Source organism: Colius striatus, chromosome 5, assembly GCF_028858725.1.
Source record: "Colius striatus isolate bColStr4 chromosome 5, bColStr4.1.hap1, whole genome shotgun sequence".
NCBI lineage: Eukaryota > Metazoa > Chordata > Aves > Coliiformes > Coliidae > Colius > Colius striatus.
The window spans coordinates 51,334,273-51,346,503 of NC_084763.1; the positions used below are offsets into that span (position 1 = coordinate 51,334,273).

At 39.8% G+C, this 12,231-nt stretch overlaps 1 protein-coding gene across 3 annotated transcripts in view; it reads left to right on the forward strand.

Moving 5' to 3' along the window:
- Positions 1-2,280: 2,280 nt before the first annotated feature.
- Positions 2,281-12,231, forward strand: part of PRTFDC1 (phosphoribosyl transferase domain containing 1) — a 47,018-nt gene continuing 37,067 nt past the window's right edge. For all 3 annotated transcript variants that reach the window (XM_061996541.1, XM_061996540.1, XM_061996542.1), the window contains exons 1-3: positions 2,281-2,361; positions 6,234-6,340; positions 8,981-9,164. In XM_061996541.1, coding sequence (XP_061852525.1) covers positions 2,305-2,361; positions 6,234-6,340; positions 8,981-9,164 — 348 coding nt within the window. In that variant the 5' untranslated portion in view covers positions 2,281-2,304. The remainder of the gene's footprint in view (positions 2,362-6,233; positions 6,341-8,980; positions 9,165-12,231) is intronic.

The following is a 12,231-nucleotide window of genomic DNA, read 5'->3' on the forward strand; positions in this document are numbered from 1 at the left end:
AGAATTGTTGGAAGAGAATAATACCGAAAGGAAGACTTGACAAAATGCAGTCATCCAACCTTGGCGGGAAGAACAAACATTTCCTGGTTAAGTTTTACAGCACAATGCCAGAGGAATCTATTTTATAGTCTCTTGTTCACGTTGATCTTTTTCGAATCATGAAGCTTCTGTCCATTGTATAGTTAGAATAATCTCTTGTATTACCATGGTCTAATAAAGAATGTTTTTAAAAAGACAGAAAACTCTAATAGTAACCCAACTAGTTCAAAAGGTAGAAGAAACCAGTACCCATACAGCAGTAGCAAAAGTATCCCAAGTTTCTAGTTGAAATCCAAATAGCTTCAGAACTAGAGAGATCAGTTCTGTGATGCTTATGCAAGAGCAGCTTTATCTGTAGTGTGGCAGTAACTGAATCAGATTGCATTAGCTTTAGGGCGAATGTGGGCTTTATGGAGGGGGTTCTTGCCCACTTCCAAGCAAGAAGAATTTTTAAATCCTGAAAAGTCATTGTACAAATCAGTAGGATTTAGTCCCAAAGTTTAAATGAAACCTTAGACTTTCTCAAGAGTTGACATGCAATTAAAATGCATAAGTATTTAGGGATTTTGCCCATTATGAAAACTCATATATATTTTACAAAAATATTTTTATTTACTTTATGTAGGTTTGTACAAGTCTGTATACACTGTTTATCAAATGCATTACTTTTTATTAAGTTTCTTTTAAAGCACTGTGAGCAGGAACTTTTCAGCATACCTCAGTCTTCACATACAGTCATCCTTTTCAAGGCTGACATTCTGGAATCAGCCTCTGCTATTTCATAAACCTGGTCTTCTTTCAGACGTTGTCAATTGTAATGGTAGTTCTAAAAGCAGTTCCTCAGTTCACCAAAAAGCAAACATATGTGGCTTCATGTAAGAAACAAAGCATTTATTATGAGATAATTTCCAATTGCTTTAGTACTTAGCCAGACTTTAATTGGTGATTCATTTATAGAAGCCTTCCTAAAACCAAATTCCTGAACTATTAATTGTTCCATTGGTTCTAGTGACACTATGTCACTATGATTCTATGTCCACTAACAGGATGCACCTAAAAAACAGCCTACACTGGACAGAAAACTCCTGGTGTATAAATACCCACAAGGTTCTCTGGATTCATCTGTTAGGACTTGTGACCTACAAATCTCAATGTCTGACAATTCTAGAACAGTACCATACCAAATTGAAATGTTCTCCTACTTGGTCAATAAAGAGCCACTAACTTACTCTGCCCAGGGGTGTTAACTGATGCCCGCTGAACATGAGCCATCAGTGTGTGTCCAGGTGGCCAAGAAGGCCAATGGCATCCTGCCCTATATCAGAAATAGTGTGATCAGGACCAGGGAAGTGATTGTTCCATTTTACTCCCCGCTGGTGAGGCTGAACCTTGAATACTGGGCCCCTCACTACAAGGACACTGAGGTGCTGGAGTACGTCCAGGCATGGGCAATGAAGCTGGTGGTCTGGAGAAAAGTCTGATGAGGAGTGTCTGATAGAAATGGTTAGAAGAGGCTGAGGAGAGACCTTATCATACTCTACAACTACCTGAAGGGAGGATGTAGCAAAGTGGGGGGCAGTATTTTCTCCTAAGTACTGAACCTTAAGACAAGAGGAAATGGCCTCAAGTTGTGCCAAGGGAGGTTTAGATTGGAGATTAGGAAGAACCTTTTCTCCAAGGTTGTTAGACGCTGGCACAGGCTCCCCAGGGAGGTGGTGGAGTTACCATCCCTGGAAACATTTAGAGACGTGTAGATGAGGTGCAAAGGGACATGGTTTAGAGGTGGGCTTGGCAGTGTTAGGTTAGTGGTTGGACTTGATGATCTTCAAGGTCTTTTCCAACCAAAATGATTCAATGATCTCAAATCTCACCTGATGGACACGGCATACCCACTCGCAGACACTCGTGTCCTGTGTGGTGCTTTCTGAACACTTACCCTGTGACTTTACCTACAGTTTAGCTTACACATTACAGTTTGCATTTTCTCTCCTCTCTGGAGACCTTTAGCCATTATGCTTGTCACGGCAGAAGAAAAGCTGGCGAGTGCCCGCCCGTGGGCACGCCACAGGCTCTGCGTCCTGGGGAGGCGATGACCGGCCCCACACAGGGGTGCAGCCCCCGCGCCGGTGCCAGCCCCCTCCGACGCCCCACGGCCCCGCGGACAACGGGCTCCTCGCCACCTCCCTCGACCCGCCGCGGCTTGCCGGCGAGCCCCAGCCCCGCGGCCCCGCCCCGCCGCAGCCCCTCGGGCGGGCGCGGCGGAAGATGGCCGGGCAAGTTGGGAGCGACTCGGCTCGGAGCGGTGGAGGCCGCGGCGTCGTGGTAAATGCAGCGCGTCACGCGGCGCGGCCGTTCGCGCCCGCGGTGCGCCATCCCCACAGCCCTGCTCCCCCGCCGCCCCGTTCCGCCATGCGCCGCTGCCGTCCTCGCGCAGCCCTCCCGCCCGCGCCGCTTCCCCGCGCTTGGTGCTCGATCCGCTGCGCCTGCCCGGCCCTTCTCTGCCGGGCCCTGGCCCCGCTCCGCGCCGTACCGTGCCCGGCCCCCGCCCCTCTCGCTTTGGGCTTCGCCGGCCGGCACTTGGGCCGCGTCCCTCGCTCTCCGCCTCGCGCTGGCGTTGCCTCACGCCGCGGCCCGCCGGCCCCGGCCCTGCCAGGGCTGCCGGAGGAGAACGCGGCCCTGCCCGGCCCGCCGGCAGCAGCGGTAAAGGGGCGTGTCGGGCTGCCCGGGCTCCTTGGCTTTCGGCAGGCTTTCGGCTTCCACTGGGAAAATACGGTCTGGGATTATCCCGAGCGGCGGCTGTGGCCAGTGCGTTTCACCAGGTTGTTTGAGGTCAGGATCCCCAGGGATCCCGGCGTGTCTGGTTCCACCGAAATGCTTAGAGGCCTTCGAGGATATGGTAGAGCTGAGAGAGAGCAGGCTGTGAGAGCAGGCTGTGAGGCTGCCCCTTCTCTTTCTCTGCGGAGGAAAAGCCGGAACTTTGGCAGTGCGTTTTAGGTACCCGTGGGGCTCAAGAAATCATGCAAAAAGGAACGAATATGCTCCCTGTTCTGAGGGACAAACCAGATTCTCCAGTGAAGCAAAACCCATTACTGCCACCGCCTTAGGTATGTTCTTACTTAATTTCGGCGTTGGGATTTTAATTGAGCGTCAGGACAACCACCCAGGTCATGTTTCAGAGCTGAGGGCTGTGTGTGGGCACCGGTTACAACCTGTCCACACCAACGTCTCTTCCCCCTTCCAAAGAAACCCACTGCCATGTGTTCAAGGTCTGCCTGAAACCACTGCGCATCAAGGACCTGTCCTCGCACCTGCATAATAAATGACATGTTTGAAGTGAGTGACTTTTTTTGGTGCCAAAGCAGCGTGAGGATAATGCAAAGGCAGAGATAGATGCTCATAACCATGTTTTGCTGTATTGGTTTAATGCCTGCTCTTCGCTACACACAAATGTGTGCGTTCACTCCCCACCTCCCCAAAAAACAATCAGAAGTAAGACAGGTACAGTATGATCTAAGTTTACAAACACTGGACTTTGCTTCATACTTGCTTCCTCAACAAAACTCACAAATGTTCTTCCAAAGGTATTGTAATTGAATGTCTCCAGCTTCTCTCTCAGGCCTCAAAGGAACACTTTTGGGTATTGACATGTATTTGTATGCTTTTTTGTATACATTCGCATCAAATTTTAAAGACCTGAGGAATTTCTGCTAGTCTGCTTGAACATCCATGAACTTGAAAAATAGTTCTTTCTTTTACTATAGGACTTTTTTTATATATTTGTGCACCAACATTCTTAGTATATATATTTGTTTACCCAATTGGATACTGTCTAAAGCCAGATGCAGAAAGAAGTTGCGTTTAATTTGGGGTGGATGTCTTTTTTAATGCATAGCTATAAAACTGAGGATAATTTCCCTTTTAAAAAAAATCACAATCAGAATACTGATTTAAATTTACAGCTAGGAAGAAGAATATGAAATAGGCTTATTGTAGTAGAAAAAGAATTGGAAAGTACGTGTGAATTTCATGTTATTTGTCAAGTGCCATTGAGCACTTAGAAGGAGAATCTCTGTATTACATGTTCCTATGTGACCTGATCTAGGTGAACCTGCTTCTGCAGGGCGGTTGGACTAGATGATCTCTAAAGGTCCTTTCCAACCCCTACCATTCTACAGTTCTATGATTACTGCAAGTGATGCAGCTCATGCTCTTTTATTAAAGAGAACCAGAAGGACACATAGGAGAACCAAAATTTCATCCTGATCTTGTTTCATAAAGGACATACTGTAACCTAAGTAAAAACTGTTGGTTTGTAGGAATTCTGAAGCCGTTTCCATCCAATTAGTTTGATCATCTGCATCACGCTGGAAACACGCAATTCTACGAGAATGCCTAAGTAAGGAACACTGACAAGTAGGAAATTTAAAGCGCTGTCTGAAACTGTTTCATTTTATGTTAAAATACTTTTGAACAAAGCTGTGCCAGACAGTTAATTACTACAAAATGTTTTAAACATATCAGCTACCTCTATGTACTGAAAATGAAGATGAGAAAATAGGCTTCCCAGGCTTTCTGCAGCAGTGTTTTTGGAGCAAGCTTTGCCTCTAATTAAAAGCCTCGCCAAGGAGGGTATTTATAATCTCCCGTTTCTATGGAAATGAGGAACATAACTAAGTAACTTTTTTGTTTCTTTTTGTCTAGTTTCAAGGCTTCTGTAAATCAGAGGAAAAGCTTTCATTGATTCTAGTGATCTTTAAGTTATGCTCTTTATGAGCAAATGTTCAGTTGTGATTACCAACAAATAACTTTTATTGAGACAGAAACTGCTGGGTAGAGTTAAGAAAATACAACAGTTGGAGTGCCTGTAACTGTCTATGAATAACCAAATAAACACTAACCAACCAAAAATCCCTGAGACAGAACACCGTATTGTTATGGCATAAGGCGGGGTTAGGCCTGAGCTCAGGAAAAATAGATGTGGAGGAACAGCTCAACACCAAATATCTTGTGTTAGCCTGGATAGTTTTGAGACATGGTTTATGGCTCTACTACATGGAATCATAAGCAGAGGTTAGTTTCAGTGATGGCTCTTTAAAGGCTGTTTTTAGCAGAAAAGTGCACATTAAGATGTGCATTTCACAAAGACAGGTTTCTCACCATTTATTCTTTTACTCAAGGTTCATGTGGTCACACTGTAGAAAGAAGAAAGACCATATGTGACTTGACAAACAGGATTATAAAGAAAACCTATCAGGTGTCACTTTTTATCCTGAACCGATATTGACACAAAGCTTCGTAATGATTCCAGAATACCTTCTGAAGCTGCAGGGCTTCTCTTCCACAAGGCATTGTGAAAATTGTTGGTTTGGAGTTTGTTTGCGTCTCGTGATGATGATTTTGTGTCTTCATAGATGGCTTCTGAAGCCTTTACCTGTTGGCTGATTGTTGCCCTACTACCTGTACTGCCATCATATGCTGTAGGATCTCCTAATTATTGTATTCTAATACTTACAAAACCAACATATATTAAATCTGTAAATATTATTCCTGTAAATATATGGATTTACAGACTAGCTGACAGTGAGGTGAGATGTGAACATTTTGTAATCACTTGCCTTTGATGACTTATCTAAATTCAGAACTTCACCTTTGGCAAGAAGTACAGTCTTGCACTGATTTGTAGAGATGCCGTCCATAAACCACATAATTTATTCTCCCTGTGTGTTGTTTCATCTATAGAATATTTGTTTATTTATGTGTGACTTTAGAATACCTCTAATCTAGAAATGTTCCATTTTAATTTATGATTTTATGACTTTTAGTCCCACTGTCTGAATCTCCCTTTGGAGAATTGCTCTTCATTGGTAATCTTTCATTTGCATTTCAAGTTTGAAAGTAAGAAGCTTAAACTTGCCACTAGTTTAGTATTAAATATTTCCCCGTTCTCTCTAGTTGTTGGTAATTTCAGGTGAAATTCCCCACATTCTGTGGGGCAAAAACTGTAGCATTTGATTGCTGAGATACACTGAGAAGCAAATAGATTAATAGGAAACGCGAAAGAGTAAATTATAACTGGAAAGGAATGTGTCATATGATTTAATCAGGCAACAGAGTGTACTAGGGCACTGATTTTATATCAGTTATGTATCATCAAACACCATGAAGTGTGTTTAACAGTACTATTTGATATTCAGATTTCAGACAATTGGCCCGGATACAGTCTGGATTTGTTCACTTATCCTCAACACTACTACGGAGATCTGGAATATGTGCTCATACCTCATGGCATTATTGTTGACAGGTATGTATAGCTGGAATGTTACTAAATACATTCTTTGGTCAGTAGTATTCTTTTTTATCAAGCCATCTGTAGTGTGCATATAACATTTGTCCTAAAATATTAGCATTTATAAAAATACTTTCTTTCATTTGGAAAGTAACAAACAGCTTGAAGGTTAGAAAGTGATAAACTTGTAGTTGCCTTTGCAAGTCCCTGTCTATTTTCTTTCCCCTCATTTCTGATTTGAGCATTGAATAGGACACTGGTCCCACAAAAAGGAGAGTGTGATGATATAGTGAAGTTGGCATTGGAATATAAATTACTAGAGAGCTGAACTGAAGGTGAAAGCACGGGTGGAAGGCTTTGTATATAGTAGAATGTCTCACTTGCACTCTAACCATCTTGTGTTTTTAATACAAAAAGGAGAAAAAACTCAATTCAGTTATGTAGAACTTTGGCAATTCCCTAGTAGAAATTATAAATGATGATTAATCTCATGGTTCCTGACTGCACCATTGACTTCTGCCACTCAGCACAACTGAACATTGTGTCATGGCCTGTGTAGGGTCCAGATGCTAAGTCTGGAGAGTGCCAGTGGGAAAGTTTGATCATCCCTGATTCTGTACCTTGTGGTAGTTCCCATATGCTCTCAGTGTAGGCATTTGATGGTGCTTTGGTATTTGTGGTAGCCCAGCTCAGTTTTCATGCTCAGTTACTATTTTGGCTTACTGTTAAAATTCTTATGAACAAGTTACAAATGGAAATGGTAATTTTCAACAGTGTATTTCTTGGTAGTATCTGAAAGGAATTTCCTGGGACATTTTCAGCCTGCAGCTTTCTACCTACCACATTTAAACAGCTTGTTATAAGTACTGAAATTGTTGGAACTCCTTGAAAGAAGACAGTAAACATCCATCATAAGGAAGAGTTATGACTCCTGTATTTGTTTTTAAACACAAGTTTTCTTTCATTGACTTTTCAGTTACCATTGTGTTGAATTTTCCATCTCTTACTCAGAGTCAACTGACTTTTAATCCTTCATTGAGTAAATACTTTACAACTTCAGTTAGCATGGAGTTCGGTATAAATTTATTTTAAGTAAGAATTGAACTCCAGTGTTGTTTTGTAATTGAGCAGAATGAACTCCACTGTTTTTTCTTACTCCAGTGGACAAGACTGATTCTGTTCTAATGGAAGAGGAAACAGGACTGAACATATTGTGATCATGCAAAATCTTCATGTAGGAAGAAGATTAAGTGCTTGAGGATGTTCTCTTGTCAGTTGGTAGCAAATAAATATAGGTTTAGAAAACTGTCATTTTTGGTTTAGAAATTGAAATTAGTACGTTTTTGTCTCTGCTGGTGTTCATACTCTTTTAAAGGACAAAGTGGAGTTGGAATATTTGGAAATTTTGTCTCCTCAATCTGAGGGAGGCAATAAAAAAATGAAAATCAGCAGAGAAATGTTTCTTCTTAATGTTAGTTTTTCCTCATTATTCACAGACTTGATAAAAGATGCTACAAGACTATTTTGCTCATCTTCCTTTAACTAATTGTCAGTAAAAGGAATCCTGTATTTGAGGTCAAACAGGATAATGGAATGAAGTCTTCTGTTTTTCAAGTTTAAAAAATACTAAATAAATGCTCTGTAGAGTTTCCTTGAGCATTACAAATACAAAGATGTGAAAATGAAGTGACAGCCTTTGTTCATAATTAATGCTCATAATTAAATCATAATTTGCTCATAATTAAATCTTAAATTTAGAATTTACTCTTCTCTGGTACGTGAACACATGTAGATTTCACTAAAATTCAATGTATTTATGTAGTGGCAAATGGATTCCCAGGCAGTAGAGAAAAAAAGAAGAAAAGACACAAGGTAAATGATAGGATTACTTAATAAATTGCATCCGGTCAAGAAGTCCACTCTCATTGAAACTACTGATCTACTTCAGAGAGCTATCAAAGAACTTTGCAGCAAAAGTGTTTACAGAAAATGATGCCATGAGCTGGTTTTCCTCCAAACATGAAATGACATTCTTCAGACTTCTGTTGATACCTACTTTACGTCTAGAAATGACCTGATACCCTCTTTTAGGTCTAGAAATGCCATCTACCTTGTTCTTTAGAAAGCAAAGCTACTTAAGATAAACATTTATGTTTATTATTTTTATATTGAAAAATTCTATGCTGTTGTATGGCAGAAAGAAAGCCCATTGGCATGAAATATTGCTAATAATTCTCTTCCTTTCACAAATTATTGTTCCTCTGTAGTAACTAATGTAACAAGTTTGGGGATTGTACAAGAATATTTTGATGTTTCCTGTGAGGTAAAAATGAAGGGTAAGTTGCATTCTCTACTCCAAAGTCTCTGAAATCCATAAGAATTCAGTATATGCTGAAATGTATTACTCTCTTTTCTACAACTGGGGAATTTATGCATTTAAGGCTAATGAGTTTGATTCATATGCTTTGTGTCTCGCTTCCATCACTTTGTATCTGCCTACTTGATCCAAACCCAGTCACGTCAAATCAAGATACTTAAACAGGCTGTCAGCTGAGCTATATACTCACCACAGTGTCTGTAACCACGTGGAACTCATACCATGAACTTAGAGGATCTGCACCTAATGTCATTTTATCCTTATTTTTTTCACCCCAGGACAGAACGATTGGCCAAAGATATTATGCAAGACATTGGAGACAATGATATTGTGGTTCTCTGTGTCCTTAAAGGTGGCTACAAGTTCTGTGCTGACCTTGTGGAGCACATTAAAAATCTCAGCAGAAATTCAGAAAGGTTCATCTCCATGAAAGTCGATTTTGTTAGACTGAAAAGTTACCACGTAAGTCAACAACTTATTCCTGTATCTTCTCGTTGTGTGTTCACACTAAGCGGTGGATTTTTGCAAATGGGAATTTATTCCTTTTTTTTATCCCCAAACTGTAAGAAAAACATTCTGAAGAATGTTTTTGTTTGAAAAACCCGTGAGATTTTCTTTCAGAATATCTGCTCATGTCTCTTTATACTTTATGGCTAGTATGAATACGAAACTTCCTCAAGCTGTATCCTTTTATTTAGTCTGCCTTCACTTATGGATAGGAAATTATTCAAATTTCCATCATGTAAAATGTCGGCATCTTGTTTGTTCTCAAAAGCCTCAACAGTTCTGGCAAGTTTATTTCATGTTACTTCATCTTCCACCCCCGCCCCCACAAGGTTTGTCATAACTGCAAGATGATAAACTTATGTCTTATTCTAAATATTTAATGCTAAGTAAATGAAATGCTTTCATCTTCATAACATGCAGCTTACATAGTTGAAAAATATACCGCTAGATGATGATAGTGTTTTATAAGAAAATTAACTAAGCCATTGAAGCAAATCCAGTGTTGAAGTAAGGATCAAGACTTCCTGTTATCTTCAGAGGAAGTTATGCAATAAGGCTTCATTTGTTTCAGTAAGGCAATGATCATGATATGACCAGCTTGTTTTTTAGCATTTGTGGTCACATTTTCTGTTTGTGTGACTTATATTTATATTTCACCTCCCTAGTGAGAGAGCATTTCTTGAAGAAGTTGTTCTAGAAATATCTGAGAAAGTACACTAAATAGCTGGAGTGATAATACAGATTTCTCTCAGCACAAATGCAACTTGAGGAGTTCAATAGCTCCCACAATAACATTACATCCTTTGCACAGACAAAGGTTGATTGGCTGGCATTTTGCTCTGACCCCAGTGACCACAAACTTGTCCTAATTGTCACAAATGCAGTCTGATTTTTTTCCATCACAGAAGAGAAGTAGGTGAGAGCCTTTCTTAGCCATTTGATTAGGATTTGGTCCTGGGATTTCTTGTTGAAGAATTAGGTCTATGAAGGACATGTACAATACTAATATTATACATTTTCTATCTGTTTAGTACTAGTACAGATTTAATTAATAAAGTAAAATATGATGTTTACCTCATATAAAGACACCTAAAAATTATACCTGATTGGTTTTTTGTGTAGCAATGATAGCACTTCAGTAATACTGCTTGGTAAATGGTGGAATTACTTAAATTGGTTTTCATTTTGCACCTACTATGTAGGTAACACACATGCTTTTCTTATTGGGTTATCTCCTATCTAGTATGAAGATACTTTGGTTGTAAAATGTCTTTCCTTGTTGACAAGTCAACTCTGATTATCCATCCTAACCCATAACCAATGAGTGACAAGAGATGTATATCACAAAAGCATGGAGATCTTCACATCATTGCTTAGGAAATAAAATGAAAGCAAGTTCTATCAAGCTGAAACTGCAATACAGATTTTGTTATGTATGGATGCAATTATCAAGACTAAGTACTAGATGATCCTAGTGTTTGGTGTCTGTGCATACTTTGGATTTTAGCCTTATGATTAAAGCAGATAGGTATCACCTTCCCTAGATCTAGTGCTTACATCTAATTTTTAGAAAATAAATCCTTTTTTTCTTATAAGTACTTCAAACAGGTGTATTTAGAGCCTGAAGCTCTGCTTGATTTAGTGGAAAAGTGGTTGGAAAAGTTCTTGGTATCTGCCTGGTCTTGGGAAGCTGAATGGCACCGCAGCATAAATGGCAATATTGGTAGATTCAAAGGCAAATTTTGGAGAATATACCCTTGGCAACATAGCCATGGTCTGAACACTTGAGGAACTCACTGTTTCTAGATTGAGTTACTCTTTATCCCAGCTTTATATGAGACTCACAAATCCCTCATATCAGTTTATTCTGTAATAACATACCTCTCACAGTGCTTTACACTTCAATCAGAGGCAAATAATCACAGTTTTAGAGGTAAGACTCTGCATGAAGTCTTGGAGCATCACCAGTTCTACTCCTTTACTTCCCTTTGCCTTTTCTATTCCCGTTTCTATTGAGACTTATTATTGCTTTTTCTTTTTATCCCTTTTTCATTTTATAAACACTGTTCTTCTCATGTTATTTATTCTACTTCCTTTTACTAACTGTTCTCTGTTTCTCTCCTAAAGGGACTCCTGCTGCTCTCAATATACTTCCTTCAGCTATGTCTCTCTTCCCCTCTCCAGCTGTTTAAATCCAGCAACTAATTTCAGCTTAAATTCATGAGCTTTTTAATTGTCTCATTCCAACTTCAATACTGAAAGGTTAGTTGACTTTTAAAGGTTGTAATTTAAAGTGGAATTTCTTGTTCTTTGCAACGTGATTAATGTAGGAAAAACGGGCTGTAACTGTGACCCAAGGTCAGAAGTTGACATAAGTGAAAGTACACCTTAACTGCAAAGTGTCAGTGGAAAATGTTGTACTCAGATGTCTGGCATACGGACATGATTACAGGAAAAGGAGATTGCAAATATGACTGGCTTTACATGGCTCTTTGTTTTTCAAACCTGTCATCATAGTCCGGAATTTAGGCAATTAGTATGTTAAGGTCTGCTTTCATGTTGAGTAGCTGAAAGTTGGGCATGTAAATTCTTTTCTAGACTTCTTCATATGAGTTCAGTTTTTCTAAAAACATAATGCATTTAGATTCTCTGGTATTAATGAGTGGCTGCTTGTACTTCCATAATCAGGAAGGTTTTACCTGTTTTGCAAAGTATTAACATATGTGTCTAAATCTGGACATTTCTATGAGAAATTTTCCTGTGTCTCACGAGTTGTGTCTTGTTTCATTATCTCAAATTGATATGTCAGGTTACTGAATTTAGTGTTTATACAGGTAATGTGGGAAAATACCATTTGATTCTTATCTTTAGAGGAAACAAGGTGAAATCCAATTTGTCACCTAAAAATATTGTGGTTATACTGTTTATATTCTACAGACATCAATGTTAGTTCTTAGGCTTTTAATAGAATTCCTGCAACTGAAGCTGGAGGTGCAATCTTGTCTGAAAGCATATGTGTATT